Source organism: Cololabis saira, chromosome 15, assembly GCF_033807715.1.
Source record: "Cololabis saira isolate AMF1-May2022 chromosome 15, fColSai1.1, whole genome shotgun sequence".
Taxonomy (NCBI): Eukaryota; Metazoa; Chordata; class Actinopteri; order Beloniformes; family Belonidae; genus Cololabis; species Cololabis saira.
This window is the reverse complement of record NC_084601.1, coordinates 11,231,683-11,258,057: the sequence shown is the minus strand read 5'-3', so window position 1 is coordinate 11,258,057 and position 26,375 is coordinate 11,231,683. Positions and strand designations below refer to the sequence as shown.

General features: G+C 41.0%; 2 protein-coding genes across 2 annotated transcripts; one reads left to right on the top strand and one right to left on the bottom strand.

Annotated features, from left to right (window-relative positions):
* Positions 1-99: 99 nt before the first annotated feature.
* LOC133461512 (uncharacterized) lies at positions 100-4,369 on the top strand. The gene is given in 5 exon segments (XM_061742475.1): positions 100-224; positions 2,184-2,300; positions 2,452-2,608; positions 2,733-3,238; positions 3,241-4,369. Coding segments are annotated over 4 exon segments (1,212 nt in total). The 5' UTR covers positions 100-224; positions 2,184-2,207; the 3' UTR covers positions 3,697-4,369.
* Positions 4,115-24,393, bottom strand: cap2 (cyclase associated actin cytoskeleton regulatory protein 2). Its single transcript, XM_061742474.1, is given in 14 exon segments — positions 4,115-4,839; positions 4,946-5,086; positions 5,203-5,285; positions 5,367-5,490; positions 6,022-6,119; positions 6,122-6,184; positions 6,300-6,483; positions 9,112-9,217; positions 10,591-10,676; positions 11,215-11,358; positions 16,801-16,878; positions 19,179-19,279; positions 19,422-19,549; positions 24,128-24,393. Coding segments are annotated over 13 exon segments (1,410 nt in total). The 5' UTR covers positions 19,540-19,549; positions 24,128-24,393; the 3' UTR covers positions 4,115-4,755.
* Between the last annotated feature and the right edge of the window lie 1,982 nt (positions 24,394-26,375).

The following is a 26,375-nucleotide window of genomic DNA, read 5'->3' as shown; positions in this document are numbered from 1 at the left end:
TTAAATTTGTGATCGTGTATGTCATTAATGTATACTTTTTAAAATCCTGACCAATTTTTAGCGTTTATAACCAGGCGAACCATAAGGACAGCCCGTAGTTGAAGCGGCAGACTCAAATCCAACAAAACAGCTCTAGAAACGGCGCTCGAAGGTTAATTTAGCCAACGATTTAAGAAACTGAGAGGGAAACTAAACAAAAAGAGGCAGTACAACTTTTTTATGAGGTAAGTTCGTAGGTTATATGTTCATATGAGCTAAAGAACCAAAAAAACAAAAGAAGAAAAGAAAAAAACGCGCCGAGCAGTGAGGAGTGATGCCGTCCTGCTATCATTACCATATGATCAGAGGTGTCTGTGGTTCAGATAACATTGCAAAACTATGGCGTGAGCATTATATCAAGCTATTTAACTGTGTTAAGAGTGATCTTGTTGCTGTTAGTAATGTTGATTTGGACAAGGGGAAGTGGGATAATACTGTCTGCTCCTTTTCATGGGGGCAATGGGGAATTTTATCTCCTATTCTTTTTAATGTATATATGGATGACCTTTCAAGACAGTTAAATGAATGTAAAACAGGCTGTATTGTGGGAGATTATGTGTTAATCATCTCATGTACGCTGATGACCTTGTTGTACTCTGTCCAGTAGGGATGGGCGGTATGGACTAAAAAATGTATCACGATAATTTATCCCGATAACGATAAAAATGACGATTAAAAAAAATACCAATTCAACTCCACCTTTTTAACTATAAATCTATCAGCACATTCAGTCTTTGGAGCCAAATCACTGCTCTAAAAGAATACTAAATGCTACTAAACTACACCAATTAAATTGAATTAATAAAACCCAATTAAATGAGTCGCTCTCAGATCAGCCTTCCGCCATGTTTAAACACGTCATCAACGGGAATCTTTCTTTCTTTCTTTCTTTCTTTCTTTCTTTCTTCTTTCTTTCTTTCTTTCTTTCTTTCTTTCTTTCTTTCTTTCTTTCTTTCTTTCTTTCTTTCTTTCTTTCTCTTCTTTCTTTCTTTCTTTCTTTCTTTCTTTCTTTCTTTTCTTTCTTTCTCTCTCTTCTTTCTTTCTTTCTTTCAGGCTCATTTCTTTCTCTCTTCTTTCTTTCAGGCTCATTTCTTTCTCTCTTTCTTTCTTTCTTTCTTTCTTTCTTTCTTTCTTTCTTCTTCAGGCTCATTTCTTTCTTTCTTTCAGGCTCATCTCTTTCTTTTTTCTTTCTTTCAGGCTCATTTCCTTCCTTCCTTCCTTCCTTCCTTCCTTCCTTCCTTCCTTCCTTCCTTCCTTCCTTCACGTACGTTGTGCGTGGATTTAACGCAGAACCGCAAGATGACATTCTTACCGTGGGGAATTTTTTTGACGGTATATCGTGAACGGTAAAATATCGCCCATTCCTACTGTCCATATACTGCTGGTTACAACAACTGTTAGGAATATGAACACAGTATGGCAGGAAATGTGATATTAACTATAACGGCAAAAAAAGGAGGTCATGGTCGTGAGATCTAGAGAGGACAAGAAGTTGTTTTTTCCTGCCTTCCACCTTTCAGATGGTTCTTTAGATATGACTTAGGAATTTAAATATCTTGGACATGTCTTCTCAGATGATCTTATGGATGACAATGACATCCACCGTCAATACTGTAAAATATATGCAGAGGCCAATACTTTGTTGAGGAAATTTTTTATGTGTTCTACAAATGTTAAATGTGCTGTTTTGGGCTTATATCACCCCGTTATATACAGCTCATCTCTGGTCTTCTTACAGAGTGAAAAGTATGCAGAAGCTTAGAGTGGCATATAATGATGCCATGAGGTTGCTGCTCCGTGTTCCTAGGTGGAACAGTGCCAGCTAGTTATGTGTCCTCGACTGTACCAACATGTCAGGCACTGTTACGAAAGCTAATGTTTAATTTTATGTGTCGACTGATATGACAGAAAATAGCATCATTATGCCTTAACCAGCCCTATGATGGGCTATCGGTTCACATCCAGGTTTCGAAAGCACTGGCATGATAGCTTGCAACTTTTTTCTGTACAGTGATGGCATTTTTTCTTTTTTTTAAGTATGTAATGGTTGTGTGTTTGTGTATGTTGGATGTGTGTGGACCTTCTGAGTCCGTAATAAAGATTTATTATTATATTATCACATTTAATCTTTCGATGTTTTGCAGATCTTTACTTCACTCCTTACCACCATGAAGACGTCTAAAGCACCAACACAAAGCCTTGCCAAAGAGGATTGTGATGTTTGGCTGGACACTGTGCAGCTCAAAGGAAAAGCAAAGCAGGTGATGGCTGAAACAGATTTAGTGGCTGGTCTGTTACTTTTAAGTGAAGTCAACTGTTATTCAATTGAAACACCCAACAGCAGCTTTATATCCTGCTATTGCACATGAGTAACTTTCATAGTTGAGTTATATTTTTTGTTCATTTTTTCAGAAACGAGTGGCTCGTCCTATTTCTAAATTGCTGAACCCCTTCAGTGATGGTGGAGGATACAACTTGGCTGTTGCACTCAACTTCACTCAAACCAAAATGGAAATGCCAAAGACCAAGCAAAGCTCTTTATCAACTTTTTTCACACCTTATCGAAGAGGTAAGCAGCTAATTTTCTGCAGAAAGGAACATTTTCATATGAAGCTAAATCCGTCTGAATGTAGTAAAGTAGTTGACTTGTAGATCTGCATGAACTGACTCAGATTTTTTTTTTTTTAATTCAGTCCTCCATAAGTCTTCTGAAGTACCAAACCGGGATGGAGTGAAGTCTCTCTCATCATGCACCCTAACTGCATCAACAACCACAGCCTCTGAGAGAAAACGAAAACATGATGCATGTCTTGAGAAGTCTGACCTGTATGAATCTGATACTTTTGTGGATTGTAAGAGGGAAAGTGGAAAAGTGCTGGATGCACCTTCATTAAACATGTACTGTGAATCTGAAGAAAAGAAGACTGAAGAGTGTAAATCCCCTGAGGGCAAGAGGAGGCTCACCGATGCATCCCTGTTGCGTGATGAGAGTCAGTCTCCTCCACAGACATGGAGTCAAGACCCGCTCTTCACCTGCAGCCAGTTCCCTGAAAGTGAACTTTACCCACTGGACCAGCAATACACCACAGAAAAGAACGTTGGCAGTTCAGAGACAAGTTTTCTTGGTTGTCTGCAAAGTGAGGAGGCCTTTGGAAAACTGATAGATGTAAAGGGAAGAACCTCAACTCAAAAACTGTTGAAACCACTTCTACCTGTCAGATGGACGAAGACAAGGAAAACAGCAGGTCATTGTCCTCTGATTCCCCTTTTAAAAACTCTTCTTTCTCTCACCATGGCTCTCCTTCAGATCACAGATCACAAAAACACACAGGTCACCTGTGGAATAAGGCTGGAAAAGAGGTATGCTTTGGTTCAGAGCTGACACAACGGAGCAGCTCTCCACTTAAGAAACTACAGCAGAGAAGCAGGGAGGTGGATGATGACAGTTTGGCCATGTTGTTCACTCAGGACTCTGAAGGTTTCAGGGTGATAGCACATCGAGGACTGCAAACCAGGAGTCCACTCAAAGATCAGAGTAATCTAAACACTGGGATGGTTAGAACTAGTGCTTACAAACCTGCAGCGGTTGAGGAGGAGGACGAGGATGACATGCTCTTTACTCAAGACTCTCAGGGAAACATGGTGATCAAACACTGAAATGCATTCTAATGTGCTCTTGAGTGAATTTGAATGTGGCTGTTGGAGCATTAAAAAGCTGAAATACAGTATACCCTCTTTATTAATGTTTATATTATTTGTGATTGTCTTCTTACGTTGTCACATATGTGGATATTCTTGTTATTGCTGGAGATTTTTGTGTTTTTATTAGAGCTTCTTTTTGTTTTCATCATCTTTCTCCCTGTTTTAATTTGTCATGCAAGACGAAAACCCAAAGGAACCAGAACTGTCAAGTTTTGAGTTTATTTTTTTTAAAAGTACCTTTACATCAATTCTTGTGTTAATTAGGTGTATTAGTGTTGAAAATGATCATCTTTCCAACACTGGTGCCATATGCTTAAACTTAAAAATAAAGGTGTGTGTGTATATATAAAAAGACAAATAAAGCACTCAAGTGTGTTGCTAATGATATTTTTTATAATTTGCAGGTAAAGAACCAGGTTTTTATTAACATGACCAGTTAATGTAATGTCTGCAGCAGCACATGGGACCTTTTCTTGTGCAATATCTCAGCTCATTCCTTATACTAAACAGGTTTATGCACTGACAAGAAAGCACCTGCAGCAATTAATGTGAGAATGGAGAATATTGCAGTATTCATAATAATAATAATAATTCATGTGCTTGTTTAAATGTTACCGTTTTTCATACAGTAGACACATTAAAGAAACAAATTAACGTTCATAATATTGAAATGTGACAAATGGGCTTGTGTGGAAAAAAAGATGCACATTAATAGATTATATTTGCCTTGAAACAGTTACAGAAAATACTTTTTTAGTAAAATGAGATCTGATTATGATAATTTTTCTTATTTTAGCTAAATCTGCTTTCATAAATGTCTATGGCACATAAATGTAAAAAAGGGTGAATGTGCACACTATTAGTGAAACTTGAGTGTGGAGTGATTTCATCTTATTGCGGTCAACAGTTTTCTGAAGAAACTAATCACTAATAGAGCATCAAGGAGTTAAAATTACACAGTTCTTGTTTTTGTGCATTTTTTGTATATTTGTACAGAAATATTGTGATTTTCAATCAGCCTGCGATCTCTGTGGGTTCTGTCACCAGTTTGGATCCGTCCCAGACGGTCTTGAACTGCTCCGGGACTGGGAACTCTTTCTGTAAAGCAAACCAAGACGACCATAGTGAGTACAGCAGCACACGTGGAAATTTCACCGAAACATTTCGTTTTCTCCGTCTCCTTCAGTTTTGATGACAGACTCACATAATCATCTTCTACTGGTACTAGGATGTTCATCTCCGAGCTCTTGGCACTGACAATGTCGCAGTTTAGAGCGTCTTTACTCAGGTAGACCTGGCATCCCTCCGTTTTGTTGATGGACATGGTGGGAACTTTTCCCAATACCTGCACAAGGACATAGAATAAGATGTTTAACCCCGTCTGCACTGTGATCACCACAAGTATTACAGCAGTAAAGAAGTATGAGATATTTAGATCTTGTAATAAAAAAATGTGCTCACCTGTAACTGGATGGCTTTGCAGTTGATTACCTCCACAATTCCAACAACATTCTCAAAAACCAGACCCAGTTTCTTACAATTGTCTGAGGAGAACCATAAGAATCGTGATGTGGACAATTACAACCAGAAATGTATGATTTCAGCTCTGTTTGCAGGCAGCTCACCGACAATGATGGAGTTAATTTTTCCCTTAACCTGCAGGGTGACGTTGTTACAGTTGAAGACGTACACCACCTGTTTTAGTTCTGTCTCCTCGATCACTAAATCATGTTTCTGCTCAAAGTATTCCTGCAGCAAAAAGGAAGCAGATTCAGCCTATTCAACAGATTGTCTGTATTAACAGTTTGGTTAGCAGTTAATAATAAATATATGTACTTTATATACAGGACTGTCTCAGAAAATTAGAATATTGTGATAAAGTCCTTTATTTTCTGTAATGCAAAAATGTCATACATTCTGGATTCATTACAAATCAACTGAAATATTGCAAGCCTTTTATTATTTTAATATTGCTGATCATAGTTTACAGCTTAAGAAAACTCAAATATCTTATCTCAAAAACTTAGAATATTCTGGGAATCTTAATCTTAAACTGTAAGCCATAATCAGCAATATTAAAATAATAAAATGCTTGCAATATTTCAGTTGATTTGTAATGAATCCAGAATGTATGACATTTTTGTTTTTTTAATTGCATTACAGAAAATAAAGAACTTTATCACAATATTCTAATTTTGGGAGACAGTCCTGTATATGGGGACAGGATGAATACAAGTAATGAGGATTACAGTAACTAGTTATGTGAATGTTCTCACATACCACCCTCCATTTCTTTCCTTCCAGCTCCAATACAGGTTTTTTTTCTGGACAGCTACTCTGGGTGATGTCACTGGCTCTTGGTTTTTGCTTTTCACTGGTGATGCTTGAGAGCGCAGGTTAGGGTTCTTATGAGTCTTCTGCCCATCTGAAACGTGCTTTAGACCTGCACATGGAAAGTATTAGAAGCAAGGATGTCAGGAAACGTCATGAGTCTTTACTTCCATCCATATACATATTTAAGACATTATTTAAACTCCTTTGTTCATTAGGCCCGGCACCTTTAGTAATGTTCATGCCCTGGTTGAGTTGGGCAAATAAGGCTGATTGCTGGGTTGCTGCAGTGTCTGCCGGAGACGGGCTGTCGTGGTCAGTGAAGATGGGAGGAGGGCCAGGAGGAGGTGGTGGACAGGGAGCACTGGGAGCTGGCCGGGAGTCAACCAGAGAAGCAGGAGCAACAGGACCCTGAAGATGAAGGATGTTAATGTCAGGATGGAAACAGATTTGGCGTCCTGAGCTTAACCTAGCAGGTGTTTTGTGGATAACAGCTGCAGTAATAAGAATGTCCAGCAGGGGGGAGTGTTGACGCGTCCCTCTACTCAGAATTGATAGTGAGCGGCCTTTTTCTGAATCACGTGAAGACACATTAGTCAGTTGTTTGTTGAGCTCACTATCTTATTTAGTAAAATAGTAACTAAAAAGTAACAGAAAAATAATTAAAACTGCATTGAATAATGCACTTTTATGTATCTGATTAATTTCATTTAATTTTGAGTAATCATTTGATCTGTTTGAAACAATGTTTGTCCGAAAAGTAAGTTTGTAATAAGGCTCCTCACTTCTTTGAATCAGGACTGATGTCTGTTTAATAGTGACCAGCTGTGCTTTAGTCGATGAGCTGTGTACACAGACATACATACAGTATGCTCACCTCCTTCTGAAGACCTTGCACAGCTGCAACACACACACACACACACACACACACACACACACACACACACACACACACACACACACACACACACACACACACACACACACACACACACACACACACACACACACACACACACACACACACACACACACACACACACACACACACGTACAGCTATCACTGCAGCTCAGAGGGGTTAAACTGTAACTTAATGTGCTTCTTAGACCCGAGACTTGACCTTTGACACGAGGCGCACGTGTTGCGCTCATCACTGCAGAACAATGCAGACCTGTTACACTAAACAGCTCAGCGCATACCACTGGATTAGAACCAGTGTGCATGTGTGCTCTTGCATGGCTGTAAAACTGTGCGACTACCTCTTTTTTTTTTTTTTTTGCATGCATGTTCTCAAATATTAAACACAGCAATAGCTTTTTTTTCACATTAAGGGACATTTGGTCAGTTTTGTTAATTGTTGGGCATACAAAAAGAAACTAGAATCAGTTTTTTGCAGCTTTAGATAAAAGCTGCAGCAATTAATCAAACCTGTGACACCTAACAGGGTATTCTTTGGTTCGTCCTTCAAAAGTTACTGCTTTACCTCAAATTAATATGTGGCACAAATATACAATGACTGGAACAAACATGGATTGTTGATCATGTGGTTGGCATTTTAACTGTTTTTTGCATTTTAAAGACCCAGTAGTTTATTCATTGTGTGAAAATAATTGGCAGCTCAACAAGATAAAGAGAAAACGGTAAATACATCTTCTTTTAAAGCATCTCACCCACCACATATTTAGATCAGACCACAGGCCAGACCCTGATTCTTACTTAGCCCACACGGGACACATAATATTTGACATCTCATATTCAACTTGTTAATAATGTGACATTTACAACAGTGAACTTGACTAAATACTTTCTTATGTTTTTTTTTCTTTTTAACTTCAGACATTCTGCTTGAAATGAATCACTATTTGAGCCTTGAGTCAACTCTGAGGCATAAAAACCAAAGTTCCTGTTAACACGTCTGTGAGGGTCCACATGTGCCCATATGTCAGGCTGTGGATGTCAAAGAATAAGCTTGTCATTAAACCCTATCTTAGCAGCAGATGACGGCTGGGCTGGGGAGGCACCGGTTCTGCAGTTTAGGTTACGGCACAGACCGTGTGTGTGTACACAGGCCCTTTGTAAGGAAAACCTCCATTCAAGTAAAACCCTGAGGACCACCTGTTAGCGCAACACACTCCTGTCCTTGTGCGCACACACACACACACACACTGCGTCTCCTCCACACACACATCGGTTCTGTCGCCCGACAAGAGGGGCGACAGCTGACGCATACACAGCCGCTGCAGTTTCTGCACACCAGAAAACAGATGCGGCCACAGTTGTTCAGCATTAGTCCAACGTTTTCATCGTCACATTAAAGCGTATATTCAGTTTTTTGAGAGGAAACAGGAGGAAGCAGCTGGCAGCACCTCTAAAGCTCAGTAATGAGCTTGCTTTGTCTATTTCTTTTTCAGTATAAAAATGCACAGTGTGTATTTATGGGGTGCTTTGTGTTATATCTTGGTCTGGAGTGTAAAAGCACGAATCTCCATGTTATTCATCAACCATTAACATGAGGAGGCATATTACAACTATATCAAACTGTATATTTGTGTCACTAAACGTCTTTTGGTTAAGCACTCACCCAATTTACAAGAGATCAAGCGTGTGTTCAGGAATCGTAATCCCTGGGATCCAGTGCGGGTGAATGCTGAGGATTCCCTGAGCAGACATCCATAAGCAGAAGTGTCTGTGGGAGTGACCGGAGCGTCGGGAGCTCTGCAGAGAGCTGCGGTGCGGAGCCACTAAAGAGGAGCTCATTCATTCATTCATGCTCTCTGCTGCGGTTTATATAACGGAGTACTTCATAACTAAAAATGGAAGTGCAGGCAAAAAGCAGCGGATATAAAAATATCAAGGCCTGCGAACAGAAACTATAAGAAAATGCAGCTAAGATAACAAACCAGCTGCTCCAGGAGTGATTTATTGAGACCAAAGACTTGTATAAAATCCCCATAACATAAATAAACGACTAACTCCGAGTGCAATTAATAATATAAAAAAAGAAACTGTGTGCATGGCAGTGTTTTTAGTGTACTCACAGTCTTGCTCCACACGAGTCCTGTCGTGTGATGCTGTTTGATGAGGGATTGCAACTCCGTCCAGATTGACAGGTAGGAGCAAACCCAGTCCACGTGACGTCTGTCTCTGCGTGATTGATCGACAGAGAACACGGTCAGATACAAGCTGGTTGGAGGCCAGGAAGGAGGGTAAGGAGTGAGGAAGCAGTTAGATTGTGATTATGGATGGATGAAACCTTATTGCAAGTCACTTTTAATTTTTGCGTGTTATTTTAGGTTGTTTTGTCCCCTCAGTGAAGCGATAGCTTCAAATTACCAACACAGGCAACATTAACATCCTGACAGCTGTGGTTCAGGTGGTCAAGTACTCATCCCTTAATTGCAGCTTCATGGTCTCCATCTATGTCTCCTAAATAACAACAGAACTTTAAATCACAGACGATCCCAGACAAATTATGCAATCTACAGTATCTAACTCAAGTGAAGGATTATAATTATGGTCAGGGTTAAAGGAGTAGTACAGAAATTCACAAGTTGTAGTTGTCTGTTGTGACAAAGATAATCTTGCACCATTTAGCATTCTCATGCTTGTTGGAGGAAATCAGCACAAGAGCTTTCAGATGGCCAATATTAGTTTTTTTTTTATTTTTCTTTCTTTAAATTCTATGTAAATGTAGTCTATGAATGGTGCTGGCCGAATAAATATGAAAGTGGCATCAGATTAAGACTCATCCATCCATCCATCCATCCATCCATCCATCCATCCATCCATCCATCCATCCATCCATCCATCCATCCATCCATCCACTAAGGTCAGGTTTCGGGGGCAGCAGCTTAAGCAGGGGGGCCCAGGCTTCCCTTTCCCCAGCCACATCCAGCTCCCCTGGGGGAATGTTGAGGCGTTCCCAGGGATGTCATCTCTCCAGCGTGTCCTGGGTCTTCCACAGGGCCTCCTCCCAATTAGACCCGAACCCGAAACACCTCCCTGCAAATTTGCAGCAAGGCGAGCGCCAAGGCCGAAGAGCACGATAGCTACTAGATGTTGATCTGTTTGTGAGCAGGGTTACCCTCAGGGAAAATGTCACAACGTGTGGAGTTAGTGAAGCACAGGCAAAGTGGAAATCGCTTTCTGTGAATGACTTGATTTCTTTCATTTCTACAGTATTGGAAAATAGGGCACTGTTCTAGAGTGAACTTCTAATTTAACTTCAGCAGAAGGAGGTTAAGCATTTGTTTGACTGAAGGATAACTGAAAAAGTAATGAACAGATCTGCGTGTCGGTCCTAAGGTTGTGTCAAGGAGGGCATCCAACATAAAACCCATGCTAAATCAAGATGTTGATGTCTCGGATCTGGATCCAAGTTCTTCCATTCAGAATTGCAAAAGTACACAGTTTCAGACATAACTGCAATAGGATTCTCAGCATGTTTTTTTGACACATCAAATATCAAAATCTCTCGCTCCACTCTGGATTGTGAAGAGCCAATGAGACATATTTACGTTTCCTTATACTCCTTCAGCACTCTATTGGTGTAGAAGGTGGCCGCGTCGTTCATCTCCTTCACGTAGGGCCCAGGCTTCTGACTCTGAGACAGAGAAAACATAATAAAGCAGAGCAAAGCGTAAACTTCTGTCCAGAGACATATTTGTCTTCATTTGGGAGTGAAAAGCTGGAACCCTTGAGAGGGATATCCTGAAGTTTTGCGTGTTTGAGAAGTGGGGAAAAGTGCCCTTGGGACAGGAATTACACAGACCAGAGACAGCTTCAACAATTTGTCTTTAATTCTTGAAGAGGAGGCGCTTTCATCTTTATCTAAATTGCATTTACTCGGAAATCATCAAACTAAGGGGATGAGATTTGGTACTGATGAGAAACAGAAACATCTGATGTGTTATCTTTCAGTACAAGTGGGTTTTATGCAGTTTGATTAGAAGGTCTGTTGAAGCTCGTCTCAAATGTATAACTGCTTTTTTTCTCTGTGCTTTTGGTCAGGATTTGGTTAAATTTTAAATTACACATCAGGAGGAGTATTTGTTTATTTCCTTGTTTATATCTATCTATTTTGTGTCCCTGTGACCAGCATAAACTTGCTAGGTATGTAATAATCTCTTATTCTTTCTTACCACGGCCACCCAGCCCAGGGCAGAAATACTCTCGCTGACAGCCGAGAGGTGGTTGAAGAAGGAACTGCCACGGTTTCGCTCTCTGAAGCTCTGGATCTCCTGGATCTGCTCTGATATTGGCTTCAGCAGGTCTTGGAGCTCCGTCTGCAGGAGCAGAGGGGAGAAACTAATAACAAGACAGCAGGAGAATGCAAAAGATGCTGAACAAATAGGAGGAGGGAGGTGTGGCATCGTAACCTACTGACCTTTGTCAGTAATGCATAACATCTTTTATATGTAGGTTTCTCCTAAACAAGTTTCACATACTACACATTTTAAAACCTGAGCTTCATCTGAAGCTCCTCCCCCCAACCCACCCCACTCTCAGTGGCTCCTGGTAACTCCTAAACCAGGCTTCAGGACAACATCTCGTTTTATGAGACTTTTTTTCTGCTGGAACTTCCACAAGCCATCTACAGAATAGCTCATCTCCTTGGCCTTAGCTCCCTTTCCTCATCGCTGTGCTCCTTCAGACATTCCTCTGTTCAGGACGAGGTTCCCCTTGCCTTGTAAGGCATACTGCTCCTCGACTGTTTACGGTTTACCAATCACCCCTGCGCACATTCAGGAAGCCAGAAGCAGAAGCTCACTAGTTCTGATCCGTAGTGATGTATAATGTGGATGGGGAAACAATGGCCTAACAGTGCAAATAAGTGTTACAAAAGCAGCTATTAGCGATGCCTGCTAAGACACGTACCAATGTTGTGTATTTTTGGTTTAAAAGTGAGAAATTAAGTGTGAAGGGGTGCTTGAATTTTTAAAATCCTTTCAAAGTTTCTACATCCCTGCAGAAACATGACCTCCTGTGCAGATTTCTTTACATGAATGTCTTGCTTCAGCTACTTCCACAACATAAAAAAATGGAAAAATGATCTGTTTTTATCCTGGCCATTCAAAAGCAAGAATCCCTTCTCACTAAAACATTTTATTTTTTGTTGAAAAGACTTGTGTGGATCAACGTGCTGCGGCAGTCAGATTTTTCCATTAATGGTTGCTAGAAGACTTGGCTCAAATGCAGCAAACCAGGCTTAAAGTATGTTACAACTCCCATCATGTTTCACAGATGATATATTGTTATTTGTTAAGATGCACTGTACTCTTTTCTACAAACGTGACACTTAACATGTAAAGAAAAAAACATACTTCTTGCCTCTGTCTTGTCTGTATCTTTATCAAGCTGCAGAAGAGCAGCAGCCACAGTCCTCTCCTGATCTAAATCTCTAAACTTTCTTTAAAACAGGACATACATTCATACTTGATTAGCATCCCACTGATCAAAACCCCCTGATTCTAACTTCATCATGAATGTGTAATGTTGTATAATTTTCCTCAGCCATTTAAAGACCATTTGTCCTATTTATTTAACTGGGTTGTCTTTACCCATTTAAGGAACTTGTATGACATCTGATGGTGCTTTTAAGTGAACTTAATGCAGAAAACAATATTTTCATAAGCTTTCGGGCTCATCAGGACATCGGCTTCAATAATTTCATGCCCGCGTTTGCTGCAGCAGTTATAACGGGAGTGATCTATCCAGCAAATTCTTCCCTCAATCAGATGCACATGATCTCCATAAGCTGGAATAGACGTGTCTTTCTCTGCTCCTCCAGCTCCTTTTATTCTCATGAAGTCCATGTAATGTCTGGCTCTGAAGCAGTTCATCTTTTCCAAAACAGAAACCCCAATGCTTTACATTTTTTGCGCATTATTCTGTCTTGAGTCAACGTTTTCCACTCCTTATCTCAGTCTTCTTACTAAACTTTAAGCATTTTTTCATTTTGAAACATTTTTGGTTAGAATGAAATGAATGAGTGAAGGGAAATAAATTTCAGGGTACGATAAGAGCCTCTGGTAGGGTGTTACACTATTTAATAGCCGGATTGTTACGATTACTAATCCCTCATCGTGTATTGAGCAGTGTTTTTAAAATCATACATCATATAGGCGTAAATGATCAATCATGGATCTTAAATCACAACCTGCAAACATTTTTGTTTCAATGAACCATTAGACCCTTATTGCAGTGCAGTGCAATAAGGTCATTGTCATCATGGTTCCCATCTAAAGTATGATTGGTATTCTTTAGTTTCTGGTCACTTTGTGAACTGTGAACGCCTCAAAGAAAGCAGAAATAACGGAGGGAATCAGGGACAGGTGCAAGGAGGAAACATTTGCAATAACATACATTATAAACTAAGTTTTCGACTCATTTCTATCACAACATGCCGTCAAAACGGGACCCGGAATCCCTCTTTTAATGCAATATGCTTCTGGTGCTTGTCAGCTCAAGATCTGCTAAATTAATTTCTGCATTCATCCCAGTCATGATATAAAATAACCAATGAATATGGTGGAATTGACACCTTAAAAATCTGTTTTTCAGTCTAGCAGTTATGGAGCAGTACATGTGCGATTACAGTTACAAACTGCAAGCAAGAAAAAAAAAGTCCCTAACCTACCCTCCCCTTTCAAACTCCAAAAAACTATACTAACAGTCTGCTTTAATTAAAGTCAGTGTCTGTTGCAAACGTTGAGCAACTCTGAGAACAGTGGGTGTAAATGGCAGACTTGGCAGATCAAGACTCTTTGAATCACTTGTTTTAAGGTGATCCTACACCTCTAAATTATTCAGTAACGTTGAGTCTTGATCAGATTCTCAACTTTATCAAGTCCAGACACGGGGGAGGGTCACCTCAAACAACCTTATTTCTCCTCACAGATTAGACATTTTGTAATCTGAATCCACGGGAGTGACAAGACGTAGGCATCATGAGTGCATACAGAGAGAGAAAGAACCAAGAAAGGATGAGAAAAAGTTACCAGATGCTATCTGAAGCTCTGAGCTCAGAGATTTATAATAGCACAGGCAGTGACTTCCTACACAAGCACTGGATCAAAGCTACAGAGCTGGGGAACAATACAGGAGGGTCTCTAGCCCTCTCAAAACCCCCCATTAGTGTGCGCGAACCACCAGGACCAGCAACACAGGAGAAGACCTACGTGAATGTCAACGGGCCGACTCAGGTCACACAAGAGAGAGACATCGAACTTTATTTGGCTCTCTCTCTCTCTGTTAAGAGTTCCATCTCTCTCTCCCTCTCTCTCCCTCTCTCTCTCTCTCTCTCTCTCTCTCTCACACACACACACACACACACACGCACACACATTTCTCACAAACATTTAGCCTTTCTCTCCAGTGTAGCCCTGTTGTACTCTATGACTTTTTATGGGCATGTTCTATATTTGAGTCTGTTGTCAGTGCGTGTGTGTGTGTGTGTGTGTGTGTGTGTGTGTGTGTGTGTGTGTGTGTGTGTGTGTGTGTGTGTGTGTGTGTGTGTGCGTGCGTGTGCGTGTGTGTGTGAGGCGCTTCCCAGAGGCACACACACACTTTTTCCACATCTGCACTGAGGACTGCTGATGCAGACATGAATGAGAGAGGTTTTGTGTGTTCCTGAGCTGATTTTTGGGGGGCGGTTTTGTCCTGGGGTTAGGGTTTCCAGATCACGATGACTGCATGTAGAGTGAAGTGATGTCAAAATCCTTTCATCTCACAGTATTCTGTGTACCGCTGCCTGAAAAACAACTTTAAGGAATATAGTTATAGTGAAAATGGGGTCACTCTGATACATTCAGTGTTTCCAGTACTACGGCAGCCCCACACCATTATACACTCTCCACCATGCCTAACAGTAAACAGCATGTTCTTTACTTATGGATGGGATCATTTCATTAAAGAAGTTGAGCTGCTGATGCAGTGTACTGTATGAGCCATCACATCAATCCACTAGGGATGGGCGATATGGACTAAAAAATGTATCACAATAATTTCTGGCATTTATCCCGATAACGATAAAAATGACGATAGACAAAATACCAATTCAACTCCACCTTTTTAACTATAAATCTATCACCACATTCAGTCTTTGGAGCCCCCAAATCCCTGCTCTAAAAGAATACTAAATGCTACTAAACTACACCAATTAAATTGAATTAATAAAACCCAATTAAATGAGTCGCTCTCAGATCCGCCTTCCGCCATGTTGGTTACACAAACACGTCATCAACGGGAATTTATCTTTCTTTCTTTCTTTCTTTCTTTCTTTCTTTCTGTCTTTCTTTCTTTCTTTCTTTCTTTCTTTCTTTCTTTCTTTCTTTCTTTCTTTCTTTCTTTCTTTCTTTCTTTCTTTCTTTCTTTCTTTCTTTCTTTCTTTCTTTCTTTCTTTCTTTCTTTCTTTCTTTCTTCCTTCCTTCACGTATGTTGTGCGTGGATTTAACGCAAGATGATCCCTTACCGTGGGGAATTTTTTTTGACGGTATATCGTGAACGGTAAAATATCGCCCATTCCTACAATCCACCTGGCCTAGAATAAGCCAACATTTCTCCAGATGATTTGCAGAATTATATTTTTCCACAATGTGCACAAACTTAAGCAGACTTTACTCAATGAATTTGTTCTCAACCCGGCACCCAGGAAGCCCAGAGACGACTGTCTGATAACATTACATACCATTTTGGAAAAAGAATCAAGAAACAGCCAAGACCAGAAAATTAAAGCCATGTGAACACTGAAACCAAGAAACCATGGTGAAGAAGGGGAGGGCTTTTACAATACTTTTCTTATTTTTAAGGCACTTTTCTAACTTCGGGGAAATAATTGCATCTGAGGAACACTTAGAAAGTGTTAAGTATGGTGAGTAAATGTTCTAAAGATTAAAAAAAAAATGGTTCTTGGGTTTTATACTCAGTAAAAATTTAACAAAATGTTGTTGTTCTGAGGTTTTGCGAGGTTACAGCTGGACGCTTGATCATGATGACATGATCAATAGGACCAATGAAAGCTGTTGTAGGTGTAAAAGCTGCACTCTGTCCCTGTTTGCATTTCTGACTGCCACTGAATGCTCTCGTCGGTGCCTCTCAACCAGTGACCTGACAGTTAGGCACTAATCACTTCCTGTCGGGCTCTGTGGACCCTGTGACACTCACACACGCAACACAAACAGCAGGCCAAAGGGATGATATCATATCGTTTCTCTCATACACACATAGAGCTTTCTCTCCCATCCCCATTTGTCAGGAATGTGTTGTATTAGCATTTTCTTGGTCAAAGAGCGGAGTAATCCCTCTGTGAACGGCCCAGCCTGCTGGGAAACACAGGAGGGGAGGACGCAGGCTGCCACACAGGACTGAGAAACGGTTTATGTCCCTGCTGGGTTGCAGTTAAATTGGAAACATTTGATGTAATTTGGAGCTGAATGTCACGAGAACAGCACTGTGGTTTTGCTCACTCCAATTTACTGCAAAAGCTTTTTTTGCAAGTTCCAAGACACCCGTCCACAGCCAATCACATTGATACTTTCCCATCCTGTGGTAACATCACTCCCTTTCAAGCGCTAAAGCTCAAACTGTAAACAACCACGGCAGCAGGATAACAATTGGTGTCATCTTTCTGCTTAATAACTTTCTTTAACCCGATTTATTGCAGGGATGCAAAAGGCATCGTTGTGACTTCATCAGTGGGTTGCCATGGCAACTTTACGCCGTTGTACCTGTGCAGGTTCCTGGTGTGTGGCAGCCATCTTGAGGAAACGTCTCTCGGTCTGCAGCGCGTTGTTCACCATCTCTGCCTGTCAGTCACAAAACACACCAGGTAGGTTCTGACTGATTCCACATATTTGGAAAAACATCATATGACACTAAAACATACAATGCAAACAATTCAGAGAGCTCTTGCATTAAATCCATCGGTCTGATGAGCGCGCTCACACACACACACACACACACACACACACACACACACAGTTTGGGTTATTCCCAGCCAGCTGTGTCCTCCGTGTGCATGAGACCTCCAGCTGTGCCCGAGGGAACCACCAGGGAGGCTTTATCCATGTAGGGAAATCTACAAACTCAAAAAAAAAAACTACTCCTGACTTTTGGTCACAGGCAATTTACCTCATCCACCCCCTACAGTGACAGGACAAAAGAGACAGAAGTGATCTCTCAAAGATATAAAAACGTTCACTGTTTTACGTTTCCCGTCAGCCTTAACTCCACTGTTTTGGAGCCCTCTTGTTTTGGATCAATTCCAAGGACATAACACAGCTGTTAGAGCCAACTGGCTTACCAGAAAACATGCCTGCAGTCCTCATGGGAGAGCAGGTCATTACCAAATAGGAAGAGGTGCTCTGCTATCAGTTTGATTAATGAACGCGAGTCAAAGTTTGATCATTCTCCCTTTTTTTGACTTTACACAGAACGGGGAACCTTGATTTCTCCTGAACCGCACACACACACGCACGCACGCACGCACGCACGCACGCACGCACGCACGCACGCACGCACGCACGCACGCACGCACGCACGCACGCACACACACGTATCAATATTCTTAATTTTCCCAGAGTTTCCGTCCAGTGAGAAGAGGCCTGGCCCTGCTGCATCCCTTCAAAGAGCAGCACTTGTTCGTTTTCACAATCTAATTGGATGGGATGGTTCCCCTTTTTTTTCTTTAAAGACAGTTAGATGAAGATTACATCAGTCTCATGTCCCAATGCACTAATTACGTGAGTGGAACTGTTACTGAATAACTTATTCACTATAGTAGCTTCAAAGACAGATTGTGTTAATGTCTGATGTCTGTCTCAGATGTCCATCAATTTCTGTGCCTAACTGAAAGAGAGATGCTTTTTTTGATTAATTCACTGTGATCAAAATGTCCAAAAATAAACCGTCTGTCACTCCTTAAAACTACAATTATAACTCCCGTACTTCTGTAACTTGGTTCAGATACCAGCAATGTAAATAACTTTTGACCCGTTAACAACCAGTTCTTTCAAAGACTCTGGACTTTTTATCATTTTCGTTGATTTGACTGCGGCGTTCGACAGTCTCTCACACCATCCTTCTCGACTTTCTTGCCTCTACTGGACTCACCAGCACAGCACTAACATGGTACCTTTTTCTGTCGTACTCAGTCAGTTAATCTACAAAATTTAAATCTCACCCCACTCTGTCATATCTTCCGTAGACAGAACATTGAATTCCAGTTCTATGCAGATGACACCCAGCTCTATCTGTCCACTAAGCATTCTAACCTACGTAACGCACCACTCCAGTTGCCTTTGTCCTCTATTTTTTATTTTGATGGCATTTGCTAATGTTTTATCTGTCGCTTTTTGGTTGTTTTCGTTGAATCGATGTTCTCTGTAAGGTGTCCTTGATTGTTGTGAATACATAAAATGTTTTATTATCATCATTATTATTAATATTGTAAATGTCATTTATTATTTTCATCCCAATCTAATGAAATCAGAAGACGTTGCTATCGTCTTTTAGCCTAACGCATTTGGGTGTTGTGCAACTTCTTAAGTTCCCGATTGCTATTAGGAGGTAATCTTTTAAATATTTACAGCAATTTCAAACGTGCCTCGTGAGATCTTTGCCAACAATGATAGACATCACTTTTCATTTTCACGAAGACTTTCTTAAGTATCTACGGATGCCAAGATACTTGCCTAGTCTTGCTTTGCTCTAAAATTGTAGAAAACTGAAATAGTAGTCTAATCTTGCTTAAATGTTGAAAAAAAAAAAAAACTCGAATTTTTATCTTTATGCCTTTTCAACTCAGCTTCTTCTTACTCAACTTTTCACAGTGGCAAGCGTTTTGACCGACGGGAGCCCACGCCACTTGTGTATTATATTTCATGGAGGTCAGCTGGTGTAGAGTCTCAGTCATCCAAGTCATGGTGACCCCAAAAGGCCTGAATAAATGGCAAGCAGCAACAGTATACTACGGCACCTGTTACAGTGGAGCCGCAGGTTTTTCTACAGCAGCAGCTGTCTTCAGCAGCTGGTGCCTGGCCCGTGTCTACAAGGGACTCATTATGGAAAGGATACGGTTTTCTTAATATCTGGAGATAAGACTCACATGTTTCTCCACATCGTTTCCTATAGCTCGGCTGTAGTTCAGGTAGTCTGACACTGGTCCTCTCAGCAGCACATCGAAGGCCTCCACACACTGAGGCAGAGCTGGAAGCATACAGAGAGATTTTCTGCTCGTCTTCTCGGCTCCTCAGCAGAGGTGAACAGAATAAAGCTGACCCCCCCATCCCCCCATTTTGCCATCAGTATTGTATACAACTCCCGAGAAGCTTTTGATGCCCAGACCGACCTCCATCGATGCCGTTGATACAGTTCCCATTAAGCGTGCCGCTGGACGCCTGCGTCGTGATGGTGATCTGCTCCAGACAAGTCACCGCTCGCTCCAGCCGCTGCATTAAATCTTCCATGGTGATGAACCTGGGAACAAAAGCGGGAACGGCTCCTTTAAGAGGCCACGGGGATTTTGGAACTATTATTATATATATTTTTTTATTTGCTGTGAAGATTTACATGAAGTCTTGAGAAGTGAACCCAACACTTTTTTTTTCTTGACCTTTCCCAACCTGCTACTCCCCCTTTTTCTCAAAACTAAATGTGGCCTCTTCAGCTGGTTCTAAATGACCAATGTCACGGTTGGAGCCGTCTAGCCCTTTGCAGCAGTCACAGGCTGCAGCCATGAACACATGAACGTATCACACCATAACTGAGGACAGAAACTTGTGCCAGGCTCATAGGAAAGTTCAAGCGTAGAAAAGCGGTGGCGGGAGGAGATATAGACTGCAGTATCTTCAGATATAATAAGGCATCTAAACCTAAATCAGTTTCAGTTTTATTACATCAGCTGTTAGAAAACTTAACTCAACAATAGGGGTGTAACAATATATCGAGCCACGAAAATTTCGCGATACAAAAACGTCACGATACGTGTCGTGGAGGTGACAAACTGTAGCGCGATATTGGGTTATTAATATTAATATATTGTGTTTACTAGTAACGCGCATCCTATTGGTGCAGTGGGATTACGTGACGGGCGCGCCTCGACCCGCGGACGAAAATCTTACTACGTTTAGAAGAAACTAGTACCGTTTTGCGGTCCCGATCACGGGACTCTTGCGGGGGTTTGAGCTCCGAACTTTTACTTATAAGGTGAGCATGAATCAATCTTCTTTATGATGTAAAGATTGTGTCGTCCCCAAAGGTGGGAGCGGGTGAAACGATAACGGGGTTCACCTTACGGCCTAAGGCTGGGAGTGGCTGAAGCTCTTAGCTCTGGCAGAAGCTAAATAACAGTCATGTTGCATTTGGAGTTTGGGACTTTTCATAGTTTATTGATTTACTTTTATTTATTTATTTAATTTTAGTTTAAAATGGTCAAGTCATACATGAGAGAAACTATTCAGTTTGTGGCAAAATAATTTTACTTGTATGAAACTGAGGATGCATAATGCAAAACTGACATTTACTTTTAGTTCAGTTTGTGGAAAATGGTTGGCCTGGCTTTCTCTTTAAAACTTAAACAGTTATAAAGCATTACAAACTGTAACAATAGAGCAAACGTACAGCATTGTTTTGTATTTTGTGTCTTTCAAATAAAATACAATTTTTTCCAGTCATATGTTCCTCATTCAAGGTTGTTAAAAAATGCTATAATATCGTATCGTATCGTTATCGTGACCTCAATATCGTGTATCGTACCGTATCGTGAGGTTAGTGTATCATTACACCCCTACTGAACAATGTTGTAGAACGCAACAGACTGACAGTTTAATTCCGGCCTGTGATGTTATAGGACCCTGTAAATGAGGGGTTTTGTTTGGTAGTTATTTCAGACACCCTAATACATGCTCTATAACTCAGCTCTAAAACAGTTTTCCTTTTTAAGCCTGAACAGCTATAAGCATCACTGAAAAGTGATGCCCACGGCCCATTTCCAATATTTATTAGTCAACAGAGAAGGAATTCAGTCCAGCAGCCAATGGCATGTTTCTGGAAACTACTGCCAGGTAACACACTCTTTCTAATTTGACGCTTGTCTCATGTAACACAAGCCAACGCTGAGAACTATAGATGGCTTTATGTGCTTCACAAAAGTATCTATATCAAAACAAAGACACGGATGCTGAGCAACAATATGCAGGTTTTTCTCCCTGTATAGAAAATCCCTCTGTGTAATCTTTATAAATGGCTATATGTCTAGTCATGGTGTACCATGCGCAGCAAACATGTCCTGACGGGTGTCATGAAGTCATGTCTCAGGAGAACTCGCCCAGCAGTGCCACATGCCTGTCGCAGGACTCACACGTTATTTCTGCTCTCTGGGTCACAACAACAGCTCTCCGTCAAAAACCTGGAGAGCTGGTGCTCAGCTGACAACAGCAGGTCTAAAATCAGCATATTACCAACCACCCAGAGATCAGATTTGGCTTCCCTGAGCTGAGCAATGATTATGAAGGTTTTTAGATATGTAGTAGTCTTTCTAGTGTTGTACTATTTTCTAGACTATATAAGATTAATTGCTTGCCAGTTAGATGACAAGATACAACTATATATGTCACAAGGCAACCTTTAAAAAAATCACACTAAAACAAAGGTATATTTAGAAATGTCACTGACTACTGTAAGAATTTATACATAAGAGACTTGGCTATTAGAAGACAAGAACCCCCTTAAATAATAATTACCTTTACAATGTTAAGAGTTATCTGCAGAAGTTAAAGGGGACCTATTATGAAAAACATGTTTTCTCTTGCTTCAACATATATAAAGTGGTCTCCCCTCAGTCTGCCAACTCAGAGAAGGAGGAAAGCAACCAAATTCTGCAGTGTCTGTACAGCCGCCCGGATGAGCCGTCCAGTTTCTTGTGACTTCTACGAGCCGTTCAGATTTGGCACATTTTCGTTACATAACCAAAATGAAAACCACGGCCACAACTATAAAACCGTGTAACTGCATGCGAGCGTCCGACTATCGTAGCACTGCGTGACATCGGACATTCTCTGTCCATCTCCCTCCAGCAGCTGCCACTTTATTGAGGTTTTTGTAGTGAAATGAGGAGGAATCATAGAGATAACTTCTCATTTCAACTAACTGGATCAGCCGTTCCTCATCCGTGACTGTTTCCTACAGCGCTTTCAACCGGCTTTCAACGTGAGCGACAGGAAGAAAATAGAAGCAAGGCGTCCGACAAATGTTCAGCTCAAAACGCCGCGCCGCGTCACTCGCGGCCAGTTAGGACAGTCCAATAGAAAATAAAGCAATGGAATTAATTTTGTCGGTGACGATCGCTCGCATCACATGCAGTTAGGACACGGTGTAAATAACTCCGCCGGCCGGAGCTTCCGCCATTTTTTCGTAGCGGTGTATCGCGTCATTCAGGCAGCCAATCAGCACAGAGCCTCATTATCATAGCCCCGCCCACTCAGAATCCCTCATAGATAATGAGGTTATGGGAAGATAAAGACATGGCTCAGAGTCTGAATTTCTAATTTATTTAGCAAAAACAATCAAAAGCTTGTTTTTAAGACATTCAAGGCCTGTTTAAAATAGACATTATGCCATAATAGGTCCCCTTTAAGTTAATGGTGAATACATTTGTTGCAGTTAAAACCACATTTTTAAAAGTGCAACAATTTAAAAACATAGCATCTTCTTCTATTTATTTAGTTTCATTGGCAAAAATGTTATTGATTCATGGAGAAGAATCTGATTGGTATATAATCTGAAAATGGTTGCAGACTCATGTAGATCTTTGAGTGTAAAACATTGAAGTAGGAGCAGCCTCCATCCGCCTGAGTCTGCTGTCAGGCAGCCAAAGTCTCCATGGCGATGCAAAGATGTCGCCAGTAATGCTCTTCTACAGTATTTGGTGTGAATGACTTCATTCAGTCTCACACAAAAATCTGATGGGGATCTACCAGGAGTTAAGATGGTGGCTGCTCGGGGGAAAATTATGCCAGGGAAACCAAACACCGCAGCTGTGCGCCGCTTCTGTTTTCACAGGTAGCCCTTCATGTCTGCAACACAAAGACCCAAAAGCAACAGCTGAGAAAAGACACATGCTCGTGCAGTGGAAAGATTACAGTGTGACTGACTTCCCCCCGACCCTGCATGTGTCTCCTCAATCCTCTGTCCTGGCATCTGATCTGTGGGGGCTATATTGGGCCACAGCCTGGCGTTTGCTGCTATGAAGCTTCAGTAGGAAGTTCTAGTGCGGCTCTCGCTTGTCCAAACTGTACTCTGACAACGTGTAGATAAAGGGGAAATATTTGAATACATTCACACACTCTTACATGTTAGTTTACCTGACAAAAAATATTTTGATTTAAATAAAAATGAAAGAAAACTGTGCCAAAGTTAGATATCAATGATGTGCTCACTGAGAACACAGCTAGGAATCCCTATAGGACTAATGGTTGATTTGAAACAGTGAAAGTGTTGAGAAGCAGCAGACTGTATTGGAAAACCTTTTGGGACAAATATTCATATAATCAGACGTCACTTCATCTTTTTTGGATTAAAACTTTGGTCAAACTTGAGTTAAAAAAGACTTTTAAGCAATTGTGGAAAATATTGAACATGATCTGAAGCTCTTGAAACACTATAACAAGAGAGGTGACTGATATCCACACTGTTCATGGCAAAAATGGAAAAATGTACACAAATGTGCAGGCTTTTGATGGATTGTAGATGCATCAGGAAAGGTGGGAAGGTGAGCAGACCATGGTGACATGATAACAACAGATGACCTGGTATGCTGGTAGGACTCTCACCGCCCCTTAAGTTCCTGCAATCACCCACATGATAGACGTAATAAAAGAAGACACCAGCAGGCTACTAAGTCAGCAGAGAGTACTTTCATATTAAGTCAACTGCCCGGGAGAAATATGATATAAAACAGGCAGCCGGTGAAGATGGATGAAGATGTTTGGCCAGTCATGCGCAAAGATGCGATACTGCTTCAGTTTAAATCAATATCATCCTCCAGAAACACCTTACCTCCCTCCTCTGGTTCTCAGTAAAGCTCTTTGGGGATGTTTTTGTGGGTGTCAGTGTTTTTCCCCGGTGCTGGGTCTTGGTTGCCGGTCTTGCGCTCCAGCCGTCGCCTCCTTGCTCCAACTCTCTTCCGGGATGTCCTAATTAAGAAACGCGCTGATCCGCGCGTCGGGCGGAGCAGGAGCGGGGCTCTGCTGCAGTAATGTGTCCTCTGTGGCGCACGGAGCGAAGCCCGCCGACGGAAAGACAGCCTTAGAGACCCCTGCTAAAAATAGACGGATGACTGACGGCCAGCCGATGCTTGCAGGGTCTCTCCTGAGAAAATGGCCCTTCACTTACAGAGGAGTCACCATCATCATTTCTGCAGACTCATATCAGCTAGAGCCATGGAGACACAAGCTGGAACAATCCCCAAATGATGACACTGTTTATATCAATTCAAAGTAGCCTATTGGTCTTATTTTTAGTAGACTTCTACAGTAAAAAAAAGTATTGTGTTTGCAAGACTCTGTAGCTTAATCTTATCTTGCAGCTGCACTTTTATATGTGTGTGTGACTACTTTGCTCAGTAATGTTAATAAAGATAATAAATCAGTAAAGGCCAAATAAGGGGCAGGAAAATGTCTTGGAAGAATTTGATTGTTCTATGCTTGTTTTCTCTTCTCACTTTGTAATCCGCTTTATTTTTATACCTGATTTTTGCTATTTTAGTTTGTTATTAACTTCTTTTTCTGGTTTGATTGTATTTTTCTTCACTATATCTATTTCTTTCTGTCAATTATTTTGCTTTTTACTTTTAAAGTCACTATGGCTGTCACTATGTCTTCAAATCAACTGTGACCAAAGTTCTGATACATACAGTACCCTGCAAAGTTACCTGCAAAGTTACCTGCAAAGTTACCTGCAAAGTTACCTGCAAAAGTTGCGTCTTTACAAAACACTCCTTACCTGCAGATTACCTGTCCAAGTAAATATAAATACATACTGTATATAACCCCAAATCCTGTGAAGTTGGGATGCCGTGTGAAAAGTACATAAAAAACAACAAAAAAAACGCTAATAAGCAAATATCACAAAAAACACATCAGATGCTGAATCATCTTGAATTTGATGGCAGCAGCTCATCTAAAAAAAACAATTTGGAACAGGGCTTCCTCTTTTCTTGTCAGGATTGTACGTCCAGCCACTTCTGCACTTCTCCAAGTCCCCTGACCCATGCAGGGAAACTTTAGTCCTGCATTTGCAAGACAGACCAGGGAGAACTTAATTATGCTGCATGGTGTTTGTCGTTATCTCAGTTTCCAAGATTGGAAGACTTCCAATAATCCTGTCTCCACGAAAACACATATTTAACAGTTTGGAGGTTTGTAATGAATACTCTAGGTCCTCAATATACAATCAAAATACATATGGGCTGTAATAACTGACCAGTGTTGTAAAAGTGACTTGTAAAACCATCACAACAATATCCCCTCACAAAAAAGTTATGCTGATCTGATCATCGTGGCTACAGATTATCCGCTGGATAAAAGAACAGTTTTAATCTCCTCATTTGATCTGCTGCTCTGACTGTTGCTGATTTCACCCATCGGGCCTCGTCCATGCCGTGTCATGGTCACCCACCGCCCACCGTATGTGGTCCAGAGTCATGTTTCACCCGTTACCAAAATACACCTCTGAGCTGGGTTAGGGTTCGCCTCGCTCTCTTGAGCATTATTTATTGATGAGCAAACCGATGAATAGTTGATAGACTTTTTCATGTGTCCGTTGTGGCCACGCAAACCCTCCCTGGACCCAAGTTCATTTTAGCGTTTCTTATATGCATAAAGATAAGGTGTAAAAGAGTGACATCCTTCCAGTCCATCCATCCATCCATCCATCCATCCATCCATCCATCCATCCATCCATCCATCCATCCATCCATCCATCCATCCATCCATCCATCCATCCATCCATCCAATCCCAGCTCTGTATGAGCAAAAGGCAGAGGTGCGTCTTAAAATAATATCACACACTGTAACAACCTGAGTTCATTTTCACAGTTTCACTTTTTCAAAATTTTAACTTAAAAAAAAAAATGTATATATATATTTATATATCTTTTTGCTGCCTTGTAATGTGCTGATGTAGCTGTGCACGGTTTGCCCTGCCTTTCACCTGGTAAAGGCTTTACCCTCCTCTGAGTTTCCACAAACATCACATCATAAAAAAGGGTATATTAAAAAGTCCATATTACACTCACATAGAGGTC